The sequence below is a fragment of the Amblyraja radiata genome, chromosome 1 (assembly GCF_010909765.2).
Source record: "Amblyraja radiata isolate CabotCenter1 chromosome 1, sAmbRad1.1.pri, whole genome shotgun sequence".
Classification (NCBI taxonomy): domain Eukaryota; kingdom Metazoa; phylum Chordata; class Chondrichthyes; order Rajiformes; family Rajidae; genus Amblyraja; species Amblyraja radiata.
In genome coordinates, this window is record NC_045956.1 from 182,959,770 (window position 1) to 182,981,938 (window position 22,169).

At 49.1% G+C, this 22,169-nt stretch overlaps 1 protein-coding gene and 1 non-coding gene across 3 annotated transcripts in view; both read left to right on the forward strand.

Annotated features, from left to right (window-relative positions):
* Nucleotides 1-22,169, forward strand: part of sema4f (ssemaphorin 4F) — a 146,345-nt gene that overhangs the window by 72,202 nt on the left and 51,974 nt on the right. For both annotated transcript variants that reach the window (XM_033035806.1, XM_033035817.1), the window contains exons 4-6: nucleotides 9,413-9,511; nucleotides 12,140-12,248; nucleotides 14,851-14,964. In XM_033035806.1, coding sequence (XP_032891697.1) covers nucleotides 9,413-9,511; nucleotides 12,140-12,248; nucleotides 14,851-14,964 — 322 coding nt within the window. The remainder of the gene's footprint in view (nucleotides 1-9,412; nucleotides 9,512-12,139; nucleotides 12,249-14,850; nucleotides 14,965-22,169) is intronic.
* LOC116983697 lies at nucleotides 18,872-19,183 on the forward strand. Its single transcript, XR_004414788.1, has one exon. It is a non-coding gene; the product is annotated as a small nucleolar RNA U85 (small nucleolar RNA).

The window sequence follows — 22,169 nt, forward strand, 5'->3', positions numbered from 1 at the left end:
GTTGCTCACTCTGGCAATGGAGGAGACCCAGGACAGAGAGGTCGGATTGGGAATGGGAGGGGGAGTTGAAGTGCTGAGCCACCGGGAGGTCAGGTTGGTTATTGCGGACTGAGCGGAGGTGTTCGGCGAAACGATCGCCCAACCTCCGCTTAGTCTCCCAGATGTAAATCAGCTGACATCTAGAGCAGCGGATGCAGTAGATGAGGTTGGAGGAGATACAGGTGAACCTTTGTCGCACCTGGAACGACTGCTTGGGTCCTTGAATGGAGTCGAGGGGGGAGGTGAAGGGACAGGTGTTGCATTTCTTGCGGTTGCAACGGAAAGTGCCCGGGGAGGGGGTGGTGCGGGAGGGAAGGGAAGAATTGACGAGGGAGTTGCGGAGGGAGCGGTCTTTGCGGAAGGCAGACATGGGGGGAGATGGGAAGATGTGGCGAGTGGTGGGGTCACGTTGGAGGTGGCGGAAATGGCGGAGGATTATGTGTTGTATTTGCCTGCTGGTGGGGTGAAAGGTGAGGACCAGAGGGACTCTGCCCTTGTTGCGAGTGCGGGGATGGGGAGAGAGAGCAGTGTTACGGGGTATGGATGAGACCCTGGTGTGAGCTTCATCTATGGTGGCGGAGGGGAATCCCCGTTCTCTGAAGAACGAGGACATTTCCGATGCCCTGTTATGGAATGTCTCATCCTGGGAACAGATGCGGCGTAGGCGGAGGAATTGGGAGTAGGGGATGGAGTCTTTACAGGGGGCAGGTTGGGAAGACGAGTAGTCCAGATAGCCATGTGAGTCAGTGGGTTTGTAATGTATGTCGGTCAGGAGTCTGTCCCCTGCGATGGAGATGGTGAGGTCAAGGAATGGTAGAGAAGTGCCGGAAATGGTCCAGGTGTATTGGAGTGCCGGATGGAAGTTGGTGGTGAAGTGGATGAAGTCAGTCAGTTGTGTGTAGGTGCAGGAGGTGGCCCCAAAGCAGTCGTCAATGTAACGGAGGTAGAGGTCGGGGATGGGGCCCTAGTACATCTCGAACAAGGATTGTTCAACGTACCCGACAAAGAGGCAGGCGTAGCTGGGGCCCATGCGTGTGCCCATAGCTACGCCTTGTGTTTGGAGGAAATGGGAGGAGTCAAATGTAAAGTTGTTGAGGGTGAGGACCAACTCCGCTAGGCGGAGGAGAGTGTCAGTGGCTGGGTATAGGTTGCTCCTCTGGTCGAGGAAGAACCAGAGGGCTCCGAGGCCATCCTGGTGGGGGATGGAGGTGTAGAGTGACCGGACATCCATGGTGAAGATGAGGGGGTGAGGGCCCAGAGAGTGGAATGCGTGGAGGCGGCAGAGAGTGTCTGAGGTGTCTAGAACATAGGTGGGGAGGGATTTGACCAAGGGGGATAGGATGGAGTCAAGGTATGTGGAGATGAGTTTGGTGGGGCACGAACAAGCAGAGACAATGGGTCTGCCGGGAGAGCCGGGTTTGTGGATTTTGGGGAGAAGGTAAAAACGGGCCGTGCGGGGCTGGGGAACGATGAGGTTGGAAGCTTGGTCAGGCAGGGCGTGGGAATTGATGAAGTCGGTGATGGTGCTAGAAATGGTGGCCTGGTGCTCGTCAGTGGGGTCATGGTCCAAGGGTAAGTAGGAGGAGGTGTCCGAGAGTTGGCGCGTGGCCTCAGCTTTGTAGAGATCGAAGCTCCAGACTACCACGGCACCTCCCTTGTCGGCTGGTTTGATGACCCAATCTGGGTTTTTGCGGAGTGATTCAATGGCAGTGCGTTCAGAGGGGGAAAGATTAGAGTGAGACAGGGGAGTGGAGAAGTTGAGGCGGTTGACGTCGCGGCGGCAGTTCTGGATAAAGAGTTCCAGAGCCGGGGCTTTATGAGAGGGGTTCCACGAGGAGGGGGTGCGTTGGAGACGGGAAAAAGGGTCATCATTGGGGGGCGAGGACTCCTTCCCATGGAAGTGCGCTGTGAGGCGGAGACGACGGTAGAAGCGCTCCAAGTCATGGTGGGCGCGGAACTCATTGAGATGGGGACGGAGGGGGACAAAGGTAAGACCTCTGCTGAGGACAGACCGTTGGGTGTGGGAGAGGGGGAGGTCGGGGGGGATGGTGAACACCCGGCCGGGGTGGGAGTTGGGGCCAGAGGAAGGCAGGTGGGTGGACTGGGGACGGGGCGATGTGTGGGGGGGGGGGGGGGGGGGGGGTTGTGGGTGTTGGAGGAGTGGTGGGTGGTCAGGGGGCGGGGGGGAGAGAGGGCTGTAATGTAGGTGGGGAAGAGCGGGGGTGACATGGTTGGGGGGGGATGGGGGGGAGAGAGGGCTGTAATGTAGGTGGGGAAGAGCGGGGGTGACATGGTTGGGGGGGGATGGGGGAGGGTCAGTGGAGCAGCCACTGAGGTTAGCAAGGCTGGGCAGACGGGCGCTAGGACCCAGTGGAGTTAAGTCCAGGAGAGTGGGAGTAAGCAGCGTGGAGGCTGCAGGCCCAGTGGAGAGTCCAGGCTCCAGGTAAGGCGACGGCTGTGGGTTGCTGGAGGGGGGTGGAGTGGCGCGGGTCACCGGACCCGATGGTCGGAGTCCAGTGGCGCGGGTCAAGGGTCACCGGACCCGATGGTCGGAGTCCAGTGGCGCGGGTCAACGGACCCGATGGTCGGAGTCCAGCAGTGGTTGAGTCGGGGTCCGCGGGCGATGCGTGGGTGGTCCCGGTGGGCGGAAGGTCGGCGGGTCGGCGGCGAGATGAATCGGGTGCGTTGCGGCGGCCATGTTGAGGGTGCCCCGGTCCGGCGGCGATGCCGGGTAGGTCGGGTCCGGCGGCGATGTCGGAGGAATCGGCGATGGGGAGGGGGTCCAAGTTACCGTAGAAGCTGCGAGGCTGGGCGTCATCGGTCGGCAGGTGAGGGTCGGCGGCGGCATCGATGTGGAGGTCGGTGAAGGCGGCGTCCCGGTGAGTATGGAAGCCGCTCCTAGTGGCCAAGATGGCGGGTGTCGCGGGACTCGGGCAGGCGATGCGATGCGGGCCAGAGTTGGGGCCCGGAGTCTGCGGGCGGTCGAGTCGCGGAGTGTAGGCGTCGGGAGCGGCCTGGAGTCGGGATAATTTAAGGTCCTTAGTGGAATTAAGGTAGGCCAGGATTTTGCTGGTTTATCCTTGCATTAAGCGTTATTCCCTTTTTCCCTTATCATGTATCTATACACTGTAAATGGCTCGATTGTAATCATGTATTGTCTTTCTGCTGACTGGATAGCAGGCGACAAAAGCTTTTCACTGTACCTCTTTACACTTGACAATGAACTAAACTAAACCAAAACAAAGGTGGTGGCAGACACTTTCAACCTACTGAAGTTGCATGTTGCACGAAGTGACAACATTTTCCGTTGGCGGTTAAACTTCCTGTTGGTTCATGAGCAAAATTACCAAAGTAACATTATAGTTACGGAATCGAGGTCAATGGGGCAATGAAGGTACTGGTTCACTCATCCTCAACAGTTGTATCATCAATGAGGATAAGTGAACCAGTACCTTCAGCAGTCATACAAGCCCAGGCCATAACACCCCCACCACTGTGTTTCACAGATGAGGCGGTATGCTTTGAATCTTGGGCAGTTCCTTCTCTCCTCCATACTTTGCTCTTGTCATCACTCTGATATATGTTAATCTTCATCTCATCTGTCCACAAGACCTTTTTCCAGAACTGTGGTTGCTCTTTTAAGTACTTCTTGGCAAACTGTAACCCGGCCATCCTATTTTTGCAGCTAACCGGTGGTTTGCATCTTGCCTCTGTATTTCTGTTCATGAAGCCTTCTGCGGACAGTGGTCATTGACAAATCCACCTGTCTCCTGAAGAGTGTTTCTGATCTGTCGGACAGGTGTTTGGGGATTTTTCTTTATTATAAAGAGAATTCTTCTGTCATCAGCTGTGGAGGTCTTCCTTGGCCTGTCAGTCCCCTTGCGATTAGTAAGCTCACCAGTGCTCTCTTTCTTCTCAATGATGTTCTAAACAGTTGATTTTGGTAAACGTAAGGTTTGGCTGATGTCTCTAACAGTTCTATTCGTGTTTCTCAGTCTTTGACTTTCATTGGCACAACTTTGGTCCTCATGTTGATAAACAGCAATAAAAGTTTCCAAAGGTGATGGAAAGACTGGAGGAAAGACTAGGAGCTGAGAGCTCTCTTCTACCTGCATTAAGGAGGCATTTAAACACACCTGAGCAATTACAAACACCTGCAAAGCCATGTGTCCCAAACATTATGGTGCCCTGAAATGGGGGGACTATGTATAAACACAGCTGTAATTTCTACATGGTGAAACCAAAATGTATAAAAATACCCTTTGATAAAACCTAACAATGTGCACTTTAACCACATGTGATTTTTTCTATTACAAATTTCAAATTGTGGAGTACAGAGGCAAATAAATAAATGATGGGTCTTTGTCCCAAACATTATGGAGGGTACTGTAGATCGGGTAGATGCACAGAATCTTTTGCACAGAGTAGGTGAATTAAGGACCGAAGAATATAGGTTTAAAGTGAAGGGGAAAAGATTTAATAGGAATCTGAGGGGTAACATTTACACGCAAAGGGTGGTGGGTGTATGGAATATGCTGCCAGAGGAGGTAGTTGAGGCAAGGACTATCCCAGCATTTAAGAAAGAGTTGGATAGGTACATGGATAGAACAGCTTTGGAGGGATATTAACCAAGGTGGACAAGTGTAGCTGGGACATGTTGGCCGGTATGGGCAAATTGGGCCGAAGTGCCTGTGTCACTCTATGACTGACTCTATGGCTGATCTATCTCTCCCTCCTAACTCCATTCTCCTGCCTTCTTCCCATAATCCCTGACACCTGTACTAATCACGAATCTATCCATCTCTGCCTTAAAAATATCCATTGCCGGCCTCCACAGCCTTTTGTGGCGATGAATTCCACAGATTCACCAGTGCTGGTTTTGGCCAAACTTGCACACACTGACCAACATGTCCGAGCTAAACTCGTCCCACCTGCCAGCATATCCCTCCAAACCTGTCCTCTCCATGTAAGTTGTCTGATTTCAGCTTCCTAAACTTTATCTATGCTTCCTGTTTCTAAGATTCAAGTGAGTTTATTGTCATGTGTCCCTGATAGGACAATGATATTCTTGCTTTGCTTCAGCACAACAGAACATAGTAGGCATGACTACAGAACAGATCAGTGTGTCCATATACCATTATATAAATATATACACACATGAATAAATAAACTGATAAAGTGCAAATAAACAGATAATGGGCTATTAATGTTCAGAGTTTTGTCCGAGCCGAGTTTAATAGCCTGATGGCTGTGGGGAAGTAGACTAAGCTTACCATATCTCAGGTCATCCAGGCTCTCAAACATTGCCATCGTTATTTGTCGTCCTCGTAGGAATGTGCTGATTCCGACTCTCGTTAACTGGCTCTTAAAAGACTCCCACCTCTCAGATGTGGATTTCCCCGCAGGCAGCTGTTGCCTCCCTCACAGGGAGAATGCTATCCTGATCTCTCATTAACTGGTCCTCAAAAGACACCCGCATGCCAGATGTGGATTTACCCTCAAACATCTGCACACAATCTACTTTCTCTGGTGTAGGAAGGAACTCCAGATGCTGGTTTCAAACCAAAGATAGACACAAAAAGCTGGAGTAACTCAGCAGGTCAGACAGCATCTCTGGAGACTCGAGACCAGAAATGTCACCTATTTTCTCTAGAGACGCTGTCTGACCTGTTGAGTTACTCCAGCTTTTTATATCTTTCTACCTTCTCTAGATCATAGAAACCTAGAAAAATAGTAGGCCATTCAGCCCTTCGAGCCAGCACCGCAATTTAATATGACCATGGCTGATCATCTAAAATCAGTACCCCTGTTCCTGCTTTTCCCCATATCCCTTGATTCCTTTAGCCCTAAGAGCTATTATGTATTATGAAGGAGAAATCATGCTTGACTAATCTTCTGGAATTTTTTGAGGATGTCACAAGTAGAATGGATAAGGGAGAGCCAGTGGATGTGGTGTGTCTGGATTTTCATAAAGCCTTTGACAAGGTCCCACACAAGATATTAGTGGGCAAAATTAGAACACATGGTATTGGGGGCAGGGTATTGACATGGATAGAGAACTGGTTGGCAGACAGGAAGCAAAGAGTAGGAATTAACGGGTCCTTTTCAGAATGGCAGGCAGTGACTAGTGGGGTGCCGCAAGCTCGGTGCTGGGACCCCAGTTAGTTACAATATATATTAACGATTTAGAAGAGGGAATTAAATGTGACATCTCCAAGTTTGCGGATGACACAAAGCTGGGTGGCAGTGTGAGCTGTGAGGAGGATGCTGTGGGGCTGCAGGATGACTTGGATAGGTTGGGTGAGTGGGCACATGCATGACAGAGGCAGTATAATGTGGATGCAGTATAATGTGAATAAATGTGAGGTCCTACTGCAGTTGTACATGGCCCTGGTGAGACCGCACCTGGAGTATTGTGTGCAATTTTGGTCTCCTAATTTGAGGAAGGACATTATTGCTATTGAGGAAGTGCAGCGTAGGTTCACCAGGTTAATTCCCGGGATGCCGGGACTGACATATGATGAAAGAATGGGTTGACTGGGCTTGTATTCACTGGAATTTAGGATGAGAGTGGATCTTATAGAAACATATAAAACTATCAAGGGATTGGACAGGCTAGATGCAGGATTAATGTTCCTGATGTTGGGGGGGTCACAGTTTATGAATAAGGGGTAGGCCATTCAGCCCGTCGAGCCCGCATCGCAACCTGTCTCTATCTCTGGCAACGTTCCCCAAGTGCCTAAAAACAGCCACCATAGTGCCGGTGCCGAAATAGTCTAATGTCACCAACCTGAATAACTACCGCCCGGTTGCCCTAACTCCAATACCCATGAAGTGCTTTGAAAGGCTGGCCCTCTCCCACATCAAATCCAGCATCCCTGCCTCACTGGACTCTCATCAATTTGCATACAGGGCAAATAGATCAACAGAGGATGCCATCTCTCTGGCTCTTCACACTGTCCTGACTCACCTGGAAAGACAGGGCACGTACGTGAGGATGCTCTTCATAGACTATAGCTCTGCATTCAATACGGTCATCCCCACCAAGCTCACCACCAAACTCCACCAGCTAGGCCTCAGCTCGCCGATATGCGATTGGGTCCTGAATTTTCTGACGGAGCGACCGCAGGCAGTGAGACTGGGCCCGCACCTGTCCTCCACTATCACCCTGAGCACCGGTACACCACAGGGCTGTGTACTAAGCCCCATGCTCTACTCCCTCTTCACTCACGACTGTGTTCCTGCATTCGACACCAACACCATCGTGAAGTTTGCAGACGACACAACAGTGATTGGGCTGATCACCAACGGTGATGAAACAAAATACAGAGCGGAGGTGCAGAACCTGGCGGACTGGTGCGCACGTAACAACTTGTCACTAAACACCTCCAAGACCAAGGAGCTGATTTATGACTTCAGGAGGTCCCATAATGGAGAATACGCCCCAATCTCCATCTACGGGGACAGTGTGGAGAGAGTGTGGAGAGAGAGCTTTAAGTTTCTGGGCACATTTCAGAGGACCTCACATGGTCCACCAACACCGCCGCGCTGGTCAAGAAGGCACAGCAATGACTGTTCTTCCTGAGAACATTAAAAAAGACTGGTCTGCCCCAACAGCTGCTGACAACGTTCTACCGCTGCACCACAGAGAGCATATTAACGTATGGCATCTCTGTGTGGTATCTCAGCTGCACGGAGGCGGAGAGGAGAGCTCTTCAGCGCGTTGTCCACAGAGCGCAGAAGATTATTGGGACACAGCTACCAGCCTTGGAGGGCATCTACCACACACGGTGCCTCAGGAAGGCCGTCAGCATCCATAAAGACTCCTCACACCCTTGTAATGGACTGTTCGAACTACTTCCCTCCGGCAGACGTTACAAGGCCTTCTACGCCCGAACCTCCAGACTCAGGAACAGCTTCATTCCCAGAGATATAGCGGCTCTGAACTGGCCCTGCTGAGTGCCCCCCCAACCCCCATGGACTGTCTCCCTCGGATGGTCACGTCGCATAGAAACACCTGCACTTTAGTCTGTTTGAACTGTTTTGACTATTTTACTGTTGTAATGTTCTTTTTACAAACCATGTTCTCGGGGTATCTAAATCTAAATTTTATTAGTTATTTAAGTTATGACATCGGATGGAAGCTGCATACCAAATCTTTATTAAGAAGCGAACAAAATCTTATGTGCAATGACAATAAAATATATTATTAGTATTATTTAGGACTGATATGAGGAAAGATTTCTTCACCCAGAAAGTTGTGAATCTGTGGAATTCTCTGCCGCAGGAGGCAGTGGAGGCCAATTCACTGGATGTTTTCAAGAGAGAGTTAGATTTAGCTATTTGGGCTAAAGGAATCAAGGGATGTGGGGAAAAGCAGGAACGGTGTACTGATTTTAGATGATCAGCCGTGATCATATTGAATGGCTGTGCAGGCTCGAAAGGCTGAATTGAAAAAAGGTTACTTTTATAACAACTTAACAGGTTCGCTTCTTAATAAACAGACAACACAAACGTTTGGTAGACCAGTTCAAAACTTTACTTATTATCGGCCGATGGTAGGGAGAACTCTAGTCAAATGACCAATATGGACACTTCACTGTCCTCATCCACTTCTCTGAACAACTGAATTACATCGTATTATAGTGTTTTTTTGTCACCTTAGCACATTCCACAGACATTAGTCATGGTCAGAGGTACAGGAAAATAAAGGTTTCTACAGAATGCATCACATCAAAGGCATTTTGTCACGGTACAAGATATATTAAAAACATTGGCCATTTGGTATTGCCCCTTGAATCTAGTTTCCTCTCTGTCACTTCCTCTCTCATAAACATCGGACATTTGGTGCAAGGCATTTTACCTCTCAAATACATCAAAGGTATTTGTTAAAATCCCTTAGATCAATCTAACTTCTCCTCTCTCGTCACCTCCTCTCTCATAAACATCGGACACTTGGTGTAAGACATTTTACCTCTCAAATACATCAAAGAGATCTAGCTACTTCTCTGCTTCCTCTCTCGTCACTTGGGAAACAAATGTTATAGTATTTATTATCTCCATGCACCGCAACCTGAGGCAGGCCTAGACTTGCCTTTCTGTATTAATCTACTGGAGAAAAGCCTAATTTGAGACTAAATATAAGTTGTAAAATAGCCCAGGAACCAATTTAATGTCTTCTTTATTTTTTTTAACTTAATTCAGCCTTATCAGAATGGCCTACTCCTGCACCTATGTTTCTATCACTTATGACCCTATGAACCTTGCATCAAGACTCAGGATGAGACTCATGCACAACTTTACCTGTTCTTTGATTTGATTTACAAAATTGTTAACTGGCATCCGTTTTCTTTTCTTGTTTTGGCTGGAATAGTGGAAATGCCACAATTACATTCGCATCATGGAGGTGTGGAACGAGACGCATGTCTTTGCCTGTGGAACCTACGCGTTTGATCCCCACTGCGCATATATCGTAAGTAGCCCTTCATTAATGATATATGAACCCGTGCAAAAAGTGCTCCTGTGGTTTGCAGCCCAAGTTAATACATTTCCTTTCAGTCAGTAACAAGTGCACAAAAGCTGCGGTAATGGTTTTTGTTTCTTGCGAAATGGAATAATATCCCCTGGTGTATGTGTGGTTGGTCTCCAATACATTTGATGAGAAGGAGCCGGCCACTCAGTTGTACCATAAACGAAAAGGAATAAAACTGGATGGGCAATTGTGGTTTGATACAGGCAACAAGCTTGGATGCAGCAGAGTTGCTTCCAGCCCAGTGAGCTTACCAACTCGTACAAACAAACATTTGTGGCATGTATCTGATGATACTTTATTGTCAAAGTCAAAGTCACCTTTATTGTCATTCAGACCTTTCGGTCTGAAAGAAATTTTGTTGCCTGCAGTCGTACATATAATAAAAATAACACAAACACACAATAAACTCAAATTAACATCCACCACAGTGAGTTCACCAGGCACCTCCTCACTGTGATGGAAGGCAAAACTCTTAAGTCTTTGTCTCTTCCCTTCTTATTCTCCCTCTGCGCCGAGGCGATCCAGGCTTCGGATGTTGTGACCCCGCCGGGTGATGGTAAGTAATGTCAGTCCCGCGGCTGAATCCAAGCTCCCAGAACGGGCTGGTTCAACTCCGCGGCCCGGGGTGGTCGAAGCTGCCGCCCTCCAGTCCCGCGGACGCAGCTGTTGTTGCGGGAGCTCCGGAAGAACAGGTCACCAACCTGTGACCTGCGAGCTCCCGACGATGTCGTCCACTGGCCCGGCACTGGCACTTATACCTAGCTAGGTGCATTGAAATTCTTTGTCTAGTATGCAAAGGAACCGCCACAAAGGCGACAACAAAGTAACACAAAGTACTCATCCCTTCTCATCCCCTCCCCACGTCGGGTCCCCCGTATCTCCGTAAAAATAAGGGTAGGCCATTTAGGACTGAGCTGAGGAAAAAGTTTTCACCCAGAGAGTAGTGAATCTGTGGAATTCTCTGCCACAGAAGGAAGTGGAGGCCAATTCACTGGATGTTTTCAAAAGAGAGTTAGATTGAGCTCTTAGGTCTAACGGAATCAAGGGATATGGGGAAAAAGCAGGAATGGGGGTACTGATTTTAGATGATCAGTCATGATCATATTGAATGACAGTGCTGGCTCAAAGGGCCGAATGGCCTACTCCGGCATCTATTTTCTATGTTTCTCGTTGGCCCCCGCATGCCGGGTCCCTCTTTGTTCTCAGTGACGCAGCCGTTCCACCTCGTCCCGACCTCATCCTCAGCCCGTCTTGACCCCGAGGCTCCATCCTCCTCCCGAATCTGTTCGGGCGTCCGACCCATCCTCGAGGCGCCGATCTGATCATGGGCCGCCCCAACCTCGTTACCCGACTCGGCCTCGGGGATCCGACTCGTCCTCTGCCCGACCCACAATGGGGGTCTCTCTCCGGAGGTATTCTGCCCCTCTACATTGGGGACCTGGGGTGGCGGGTATTGCACTGAGTAGTCCCCTGCAACCTGTTTCTCTCGCGGTTCACAGACTCGCCAGCCGCCTGCCACTGTTGCGGGCTGGAAGAGTCTGTGTACCACGTGTATATGGAGTGTGTGAGGCTGCAGCACCTGTTCCAATATCTAAAAAGGCTGCACTTCACACCCACCATACTCATCTTTGGACACCCTGTGCGTAGGGGAGAGGGTAGGGCTGAAGATGTCCTGGTTGGGTTGCTCCTGGGCCTGGCCAAGCTGGCCATCCGCGAGTCACGGTGCCAGGCGGAAGAGAGCTCTGCCCGAGCCGGCTGCCCGGAGTTACTGGAGTTACGTCCGTGCCCGGGTGGTGTTAGACAGGGACAACGCGCTGTCCACATGTGCCCTGGGGGATTCCCGGGACCGATGGGCACCGCTGACAAGGATTGTGACATGGTTGTTTAATAGTGTATTTAGTATTGAAGATAATTTGTTTCACTTGCATTAAACAAATTTATTTTTGGTTTAAAAAAAACTGTGACGGTCCTGTCGGCCCCCTGCTGTCCGGAGTATCCCAGTACACTGCTGTCCGGAGTATCCCAGTACACTGCTGTCCGGAGTATCCCAGTACACTGCTGTCCGGAGTGAAATTGCACACTGCTGTCTGGAGTGTCCCGGCACACTGCTGTCCGGAGTGTCCCTGCACTCTGCTCTCCGGAGTATCCCGGCACTCTGCTGTCCGGAGTGTCCCGGCACTCTGCTCTCCGGAGTATCCCGGCACTCTGCTGTCCGGAGTATCCCGGCACACTGCTGTCCGGAGTATCCCGGCACACTGCTGTCCGGAGTGTCCCGGCACTCTGCTGTCCGGAGTGTCCAGGTACACTGCTCTCTGGAGTGTCCCGGCACTCTGCTCTCCGGAGTGTCCCGGCACACTGCTCTCCGGGAGCGAGCAGTAAACTTGGCAGATGACACCTAAATTGGCAGGTGTGCCAGACAGTCAAACCGCAACTTGTCATGGTGCTACTGACAAACCGACATGCCCAGGAAATTAAAAATCGCTTGATGTGTGCGTGCGTCTCTTTTGATTTGTACTCTGCCCTTTGATCGGACCCTAATGGTCAACCCTGTTCGACATTGTATTTCAGAAGGTCTTTGGTCCTGTGGATAACACAGAGAACAGAATCACAGGCGTGGAGAAGGGACGACGAAAATGTCCATTTGAGCCAATGCAACCATTTGCAGCAACACTCGCAGGTATATAATTTGAGCTCGATAAACGTTGGGTAGAACATTATTGCGAGTGGCACAGCGGTAGAGTTGCTGCATTACAGTATCGGAGACCCGGGTTCCATCCCGACCACGGCCGCTCTCTGTACGGAGTTTCTACGTTCTCCCCGTGACCTGTGTGGGTTTTCCCCAGGATCTCCGGTTTCCTCCCACAATCCAAAGACGTGGAGGTTTGTAGGTTGACACAAAATACTGGAGTAACTCAGCGGGTGAGGCAGCATCTCTGGAGAGAAGGAATGGTCGAGACCCTTCTTCAGGTTTGTAGGTTAGTTGGCTTGGTAAAATTGCAAATTGCCCCTGGTGTGTGTAGGATAGTGTCAGTGTGCAGGGATCACTGGTCGGCACGGACTCATTGGGCAGAAGGGCCTGTTTTTACACGTTGTATCTCTAAACTAAATTAAACTAAACTAAACCTAAACAAAAAAACAGAGCGACACAAGAAAATCAAAACCACTGATGATACTAGATATGGAGTAGAAGTAAGAGAATGCGTTTTCATTGACGGTTTACAAATATTGCAAGATTAACCATGCAGGTTCATGTTGAGAAACATTGCTTTCTTTTCAAAAGAACCATTAAACATCTTAAAGAATACAGGATGTGCGTAGGATAGCGAAGTCAGGGGCTATATAAAAATAGCGGAGTCAGGGGATATGGGGAGAAGGCAGGAACGGGGTACTGATTGGGGATGATCAGCCATGATCACATTGAATGGCGATGCTGGCTCGAAGGGCCAAATGGCCTCCTCCTGCACCTATTGTCTATTGATAGTGTTAGTGTGCGGGGATCGCTGGTTCAGACCCTTCTTCAGACTGATGTCAGAGGAGGGGGCGGGACAGAGATACTATGTAGTCGGAGACAGTAAGACTGGTGGGAGAACTGGGAAGGGGCAGGGGATGGAGAGAGAAAGCAAAGGCTATCTGAAGTTAGAGACGTCACTGTTCATACCGCTGGGCTGCCCAAGCGAAATATGAGATGCTGTTCCTCCAATTTGCGCTGGGCCTCACTCTGGCAATGGAGGAGGCCCAGGACAGAAAGGTCAGTGTGGGAATGGGAAGGGGAGTTAAAGTGCTGGGCTGAGGCATTGATGATTTATTAATATTGCAAGATTAATAATGCAGGTTCATGTTGAGAAACAATTTTTTCTTTTAAAAAGAGCCTTTAAAAATCTATTAAAAATACAACGTCTAGGAAAGTCCAACTTTTAATTCGTATATACAGCATGGAAACACCTCTAAGTCCATGCTGAACTACAATCACCCCGTACACTAGTTCCAACCTAAACTCTCATGACAATTTACAGAAGTCAATTAACCTACAAACCTGGAGTGTGGGAGGAAACCGGAGATCCCGGAGAAAACCCACGCGGTTACAGGGAGAAAGTACAAACTCCGTACAGACAGCACCCGTAGTCGGGATCGAACCCGGTCCTCTGGTGCTGAGAGGCAGTAGCTCTGCGCCACCATGCCGATCACACTTTAAAAACGGTAGAGGTACATTTGTACTGTCGGTTCACGATTGATACTTCTCTAACTTTGTTCCAATGCACGACATGCATTTTAATCATTTAGTTTTATCACGCAGGAATTTCCACTTTGAATTAATATTTGATGAAGATTAAACAATTTTGTAAAATATTAAATCTATCCTGGCGACATAAAAACAACATTTTACAGATATACCAATTATTTAATAAACATGTCAATACTCAATTAAAAAATCTGGTTTTCATATTCTGCTGTGGGGTGTCACAATCTTATTCACTTCCAATGTTAGAGAAAAAGAGCTGGAGTAACTCAGCGGGTTAGGCAGCATCTCTGGAGGAAAGGAATAGGTGAATAGATTGAAGAAGGGTCTCGACAAGAAACGTCACCTATTCCTTAACTCCAGAGATTCTGCCTGAGCCACTATATCCGGATTGAACCTGCACCTGCAGGTTTAGTTTAGTTTAGAGATACAGCGCGGAAACAATAGACGATAGGCAATAGGTGCAGGAGTAGGCCATTCGACCCTTCGAGCCAACACCGCCATTCAATGTGATCATGGCTGATCATCCCCAATCAGTACCCCGTTCCTGCCTTCTCCCCATATCCCCTGACTCCGCTATCTTTAAGAGCCCTATCCAGCTCTCTCTTGAAAGAGGTCCTTCGGCCCACTGAGTCCGTGCCGACCAGCGATCCCCACATATTAACACTATCCTACATACACTATGAGCAATTTCCATTTATACAAATCCAATTAACCTACAAACCTGCACGTCTTTGGAGTGTGGGAGGAAATTGAAGATCTCGGAGAAAACCCACGCAGGTCATGGGGAGAACGTACAAACTCCGTACAGACGGCACCCGTAGTCAGGATCGAACCTGGGTCTCTGGTGCCGCAAGCGCTGTAAGGCAGCAACTCTACCGCTGCACCACCGCGGCCGCCCCTCCCTACTCATTCCTAATGTGTTCCGTTCAAGACTCTGATTTCGTGCACTTGTGTTGTTTTGTGGCTTCTGTAAGTGCAGGTGAATGCAAACATTTGGCGACTGTCTGATTATTTCCTTCCTCTGCGTGTTTGCTTCCAGACGGAGTGCTGTTTTCAGCCACGGCGGTTGATTTCCAGGGCAAGAATCGGGCCGTGGTCAAGAGTGTGGGGAAGTTGGAGATTCGCACAGAGGACTCCGTCATGTGGCTGAGCGGTGAGAATCCACTCATGTTTTACACCCATTGACTGTGGCCGCACATGGGGAATGCTTATATTTGAAGGACAGTCACAACTGAAGAGGATGGTTTATCATTGGGGATGATCAGCCATGATCACATTGAATGGCGGTGCTGGCTCGAAGGGCCAAATGGCCTACTCTTGCACCTATTGTCTATTGTCTATCACCGCCTGTTTAAAGATAGTGATAGGTCATAGGAGCAGAATTGTGAACAATAGACAATAGGTGCAGGAGTAGGCCAGGAATCTGCGACGGGGAGGAATCTGGTAGTATGTACTTTCAAGCTTCTATATCTTCTGCCCGACTGATGGGGGGAGAAGAGTGAATGGCTGGGAAGAAAAAGGGTCCTTGATTATGTTGTGTGTAAGAAGGAACTGCAGATGCTGGAGGAGGTGCAAGTGAACTTCTGCCTAACCGAAGATAGACACAAAAAGCTGGAGTAACTCAGGCAGCATCTCTTGAGAAAAGGGATTGGTGACATTTCAGGACGAGACGCTTCCTCAGACTGGTTAGGGACAAGGGAAACGAGAGACATAGAAGGTGATGTGGAGAGATAAAGAACAGTGAATGAAAGATATGTAAAAAAGTAATGGATAAAGGAATCAGGCCATTGTAAGCTGTTTGTAGGGTTAGTGTGAGGTAGACAAAAATGCTGGAGAAACTCAGCGGGTGCAGCAGCATCTATAGAGCGAAGGAAATAGGCAACGTTTCGGGCCGAAACCATTCTTCAGACGTTAGTGTGACTTGGGTGGGGGAGGGATAGAGAGAGATGGAATGCCGGGGCTACCTGAAGTGAGAGAAATCAATATTCATACCACTGGGCTGTAAGCTGCCCAAGCGAAATATGAGATGCTGTTCCTCCAATTTGTGTTTAGCCTCACTCTGCCAATGGAGGAGACCGAGGACAGAAAGGCCAGTGTGGGAATGGGAAGGAAAATCAAATCGGGAGATCAGGTTGGTTCAGGCGGGCTGAGCGAAGGTGTTCCGCGAAACGATCGCCCAGTCTGCGTTTGGTCTCGCCGATGTATAAGAGTCCACATCTTGAACAACGGATACAGTAGATGAGGTTGGAGGAGTTGCAAGTGAACCTCTGCCTAACCTGGAAGGACTGTCGGGGTCCCTGGACAGAGTCGAGGGAGGAGGTATAGGGATAGGTGTTGCATCTTCTGCGGTTGCAGGGGAAGGTACCTGGGGAGGGTGTGGTTTGGATGGGAAGGGATGAGTTGACCAGGGAGTTGCGGAACAGAAGGCAGAAAAGGGTGGAGATGGGAAAATGTGGCCAGTGGTGGGATCCCGTTGGAGATGGCGGAAATTTCGGAGGAAGTGAGCGGATAAGATCATCTCTGACCCCTCTCACCTTGGCCACAAACTCTTTGAATCACTTCCCTCTGGAAGGCGACTCCGGACTGTCAAAGCTGCCACAGCCAGACATAAAAACAGCTTTTTTTCCCACGAGTAGTAGCTCTACTCAATAAACAACAATCTGTGCCTCCTTTTGCTCTGGTATTTTATTTAATCGACATGTTTAATCAATAATGTTTTATTATTAATGTTTTATGTATCATTCTTGTGGGTGGAGCACCAAGGCAAATTCCTTGTATGTGAATACTTGGCCAATAAACTTGCTCATTCATTCATAACTACACCTTGGACTTGCAGGAAATGGGAGGAGTCAAAGGAGAGGTTGTTGAGGGTGAGGACCTAGGTGGAGTAGAGTGTTAGTAGAGGGGAAATTGGATGGCTGTGTGGACGAGGAAGAAACGGAGGGCTTTAAGGCCTTCTTGGTGGGGGATGGAGGTGTAGAGTGGCTGAACGTCCACAGTAAAGATGAGGGAGCGGAGGCTCGGAGAGCGGAAGTCATTAAAGGGACGAAGGGCACGTGAGGTATCTTGGACATATCTAGGTCGGGAGAGATTGAACGAGGAAGGATTGGATGGAGTCGAGGTACGTGGAAATCATTCCCGTGGGATGGGAGCAGCAGGAACAATGGGTCTGCCAGGGCAGTTGTGTGTGGATTTTGGGGAGAAGGTAAAAACGGGCTGTGCGGGGCTGGGAAACGATGAGGTTGGAGGCTGTGGAACGCAGACAGCCAGAAGTGATGAAATCAGAAATGGAGTTTGAGATTAGGGCCTGGTGCTCGTCTGTGGGGTCATGGCCCAAGGGTTGGTTGCTTTCCTGAGACAACATTAAATATAGATGGCGTCAACAGTGGGGGGAGGCTGCTCTTGTGTGATGGACTGGGCTACATCCACAACTCTCTGCAATTTCTTGCATTGATGCTCATCAGACTACAGTAAACTCTTGCTCTAATGGACAATAGACAATAGGTGCAGGAGTAGGCCATTCGGCCCTTCGAGCCAGCACCGCCATTCAATGTGATCATGGCTGATCATCCACAATCAGTACCCCGTTCCTGCCTTCTCCCCATATCCCCTGACTCCGCTATTTTTAAGAGCCCAATCTAGTTCTCTCTTGAAAGTATCCAGAGAACAGAGAGAGAGACAGAGAGAGAGGGAGACAGACAGAGGGAGACGGAGAGAGAGAGACAAGAGAGTGAGAGCGAGACAGATGCAGAGAGAGGAAGATAGAGATAGAGATATATAGAGAGATGGAGAGAGACAGAGAAACAGAGAGAGACAGGGAGAGAGAGACAGATAGAGAGGGGGAGACAGAGAGAGACAGAGAGAGAGAGAGAGATAGACAGAGAGGGAGAGATAGAAAGAAGGAGAGAGACAGAGAGAGACACAGACAGAGAGAGAGAGGGGGACAGACAGACAGAGAGGGACAGAGACAGAGACACAGAAAGAGAGACAGAGAGACAAAGAGAGAGAGAGACAGACACAGAGAGAGACCGAGAGACAAAGAGAGAGAGAGACAGACAGACAGAGAGTGAGACACAGAGAGAGAGAGAGAGAGAGACAAACAGACAGAGAGAGTGAGTGACAGAGAGAGGGACAGTGCGAGAGAGAGAGAGCGAGAGACTGAGAGAGACGGAGACAGACAGAGGGAGACGGAGAGAGAGACAGAGAGTGAGAGAGAGACAGAATTCCACAGACTCACCACTCTCTGTGAGAAAGAGTGTTTCCTCGTCTCCGTTGTAAATGGCTTACTCCTTATTCTTAAACTGTGACCCCTGGTTCTGGACTCCCCCAACATTGGGAACATGTTTCCTGCCTCTGGCGTGTCTAATGGATCGTGTGGGGGTGTCCGTTAGTGCTAATTGTCCGTTATAACCGCTCCTATCTTAAGTGATAGGAGCATAATCAGGCCATTCGGCCCGTCACGTCTATTCTGCCATTCAATCATGACTGAACTGTCTTTCCCTCCTAACCCCATTCTCCTGCCTTCTCCCCATAAACCCCTGACACTCGCACTAATCAAGAATCTATCTATCTCTGCCTTAAAAATATCCACTGGCAGAGTGACTGCTGGAAGCAGATTCTCTAACAGCATATGAAAGGTGTGCAGACAACCTTTGCTCGGCATTGAGTGCTTGGGCCAAGTGCTGGAAGCTGGGGTTAATGTGGGTGGTTGCCTGCTTGTCAGTGTGGACCTAAGGGGCCGAATGGCCTGTTTCCATACTGTACGACTCTATGACTAATGTATGAGGGAATCCAGACGTGCACAATGGAACCTATGGTGTGCAATGGACCGCTTGACATGATTGCCAACCGCACATGCCTGACCTGTGCCACAGGGCTAGAATCACGTCTGAACAAGTCAGGGGTTATGGGGAGAAGGTCGGAGAATGGGGTTAGGAGGGAGGGATAGATCAGCCACGATTGAATGGTGGAATAGACCTGTAGGGCCGAAAGGGCCTAATTCTACTCCTATTCCTTACGACCTTGTACAGTGCCCTCCATAATGTGGAGTCAGGAGTCAGGCCACGTGATGAGTCAAAGGCGAGTGTGACCTCTTGGCGACCAATGCCGGCCTTCGATCTGGGTGGGGAAGGGTCCGTAATCTTGGCGGGCGTGCAGGAGACCACCGCTCCCGCTGTAAGGCCGGACCTACAGTGAGGGTGGGGTGCCCTCGTGCCTGGCGACACAAAGGAAGAGGGGTGGGGGTCGCCCAGGAAAGGGGCACCTCCTCATACGCCAGGCACGGACATTCGTGGGGGGGGGGGGGAGGGGCAGAGATCGAAGGTCGGACAAGCCAGAGAGAATGATCGCAAATCTTTGGTAATCTGATGGCACTTTGAGGGGTAGTGTGGGCATCGGGGACGGTACGGTGCTCCCTCTACGTCACCCGCAGTCCCTTTAGGAAGAAGATGAGGAATTTTGTTAATCAGAGGGTGGTGAATCTGTGGGACTCATTGCCACAGACGGCGATGTAGGCCAAGTCAATGGATATTTTTAAGGCGGAGATAGATAGATTAGTGCGGGTGCTGTCAGGGGTTAGGGGGAGAAGGCAGGAGAATGGCGTTGGTGCCCTGAAATGGGGGGACTCTGTGTAAACACTGCTGTAATTCCTGACTTTGACTTTGACTTTTGATGGTGAAACCAAAAATATATAAAAATGGCCTTCATTAAAATCTGACAATGTGCACTTTTAGAAGGATGAGAGGGCATCTCATTGAAACATACAAGATTGTTAAGGGCTTGGACGCGCTAGAGGCAGGAAACATGTTCCCGATGTTGGGGGAGTCCAGAACCAGGGGCCACACAGTTTAAGAATAAGGAGTAAGCCATTTAGAACGGAGACGAGGAAACACTTTTTCTCACAGAGAGTGGTGAGTCTGTGGAATTCTCTGCCTCAGAGGGCGGTGGAGGCAGGTTCTCTGGATGCTTTCAAGAGAGAGCTAGACAGGGCTCTTAAAAATAGCGGAGTCAGGGGATATGGGGAGAAGGCAGGAACGGGGTACTGATTGGGGATGATCAGCCATGATCACATTGAATGGCGGTGCTGGCTCGAAGGGCCAAATGGCCTATTCCCGCGTCTATTGTCTATTGTCACTTTAACCACATGTGATTTTTTTTTTCTATCACAAATCTCAAATTGTGGAGTACAGAGGCGAATAAATAAATGATGGGTCTTTGTCCCAAACATGTGCCACATGAATAGAGACCTTTCTTCAGACTGAGATCTGTCGTTGTCACACCTTACACTTCCATACCTCTCGTTTCCCCCTCCCCTGACTCTCAGTCTGAAGAAGGGTCACAACCCGAAACGTCCCCCATTCCATCCCTCCAGAGATGCTGCCAGTCCCACTGAGTGAACCCAACATTTTGTGTCTATCTTCAGTGTGACCCATCTGCAGTTCTTTCCTGCACCCTAGTCTATTCTTGGTCATGCTGACGTAGAGGAGGCAACATTGAGAGCACCGAAACAATAGACAATAGGTGCTGGAGTAGGACATTCGGCCCTTCTTTATCTTTAAGAGCTCTATCTAGCTCTCTCTTGAAAGTATCCAGAGAACCAGCCTCCACCGCCCTCTGAATGAATGAATGAATGAATACGTTTATTGTCATTGCACAATACTGTGCAACAAAATTCCATTGCATCTCCTCCGGTTAAAAAATACAAACACAACAACCATTGACACATATGTACACTTATTAGTAAAAATAATAAATAAGTATTTTAAAAGAATTTTAAAAGAATGTTGCATTTCTTGGAATTACATTTTGCTTCCCCAGTGTTCTCTGTTGGAATTAAGCTCTTTTATCGCACATGGGTAGAAACTATTTTTTAGTCTACCGGTGCGAGCCTTCAGAGACCTGAATCGCCTCCCAGAGGGTAGCAGAGTGAAAAGGTGGTTGGCAGGGTGGGATGAGTCCTGCTTGATGTTTGTGGCCTGGCACAGAGAATTCCACAGACTCACCACTCTCTGTGTGAAAAAGTTTTTCCTCATCACTGTTCTAAATGGCTTACTCCTTATTCTTAAACTGTGGCCCCTGGTCCTGGACTCCCCCAACATTGGGAACATGTTTCCTGCCTCTAGCATGTCCAAGCCCTTATAATCTTATGTGTTTCAATAAGATCCCCTCTCATACAAGCCCAGTCGCTCCATTCTTTCAACATATGACACTCCCGCCATCCCAGGAATTAACCTGGTGAATCTGCGCTGTACTCCCCCAATAGCAAGAACGTCCTTACTCAAATTTGGAGCCCAAAACTGCACACAATACTCCAGAATCCAATGGTCAAGTTTGGAGGAGGTGTACGTGATTCTGCCCTGTGTGGAAGGACTGTTTAGATCCCTGCAAGGTGGTGAGGGAGGTGATGATGTAAGGACAAGTGTTGGACCGTCTACCTTTCACACCTCACCCTTCCTTATCTCTATGTCTCCCTCTCCCCGGACTCTCAGTCTGAAGAAGGGTCTCGACCCGAAACGTCACCTATTCCTTCACTCCATAAGTGCTGCCTCACCCAATAATCTATGAATCGTATAATTACTACTGGCAAGATTAAATAGCATCAGCAGGCACTGCAAAGACACACTACAGCTATCGTGCAAAGCTTCAGATCGCTGTCGAACGCTATGCCTTGGCTGACACGTCCTGCTGTTCACTCATTACAGAATAATGCAGTGGATGGGTAGAGTGGACCAGGCACGGAGAGACTGAGGCCACACAGTATGATGGAGCATCACTTTCACCATTTCCCACCATTGGTGACAATACAGCCTTTCATCTGCGGTTACACTATGCAAATCCACTTGGCATCTAACGTAGGCACTGAATGTGCCATTTGCAGTTTATAGGAGCCACAATACCTTATTGAACCCTGTCTTTTTAAAAAAAAACAGGCATTGCAATGGAGCACGCAGTCCACTGCCGGGCAGCTGAGGCCATTTGTAACCAGCCCCGAAGCTGCCCAAATGCTCCTCCCCACAGCCATCCCCCACCAGTGTTTTGTACCCTACCGAACAAATACAAACAGCTTTGGATGCACACCACAGGTTCCGAATTGGAGTGAGGTATGGTGAAAGGCAGGGTGCAATTGTGGCAGAAAGGAACATCTTGAAAACAAGTTGAAAAGCCTGCAAGTACAGAGTGCCTTTAACAAACAATCTTTGTGCTTTTTCGAGCTATCTATTCACCTCACTTTTTCCCTCTCTTTTTCTTTTCTTCTTTCATTTTCAGGTTATAAGGTTAAAAATGAAGCTGTACAATAATTGTATAATCTTAGATGCCGAATGTTTTATCTTTGTACAATAACTTTTTTTAAAAAGCAGT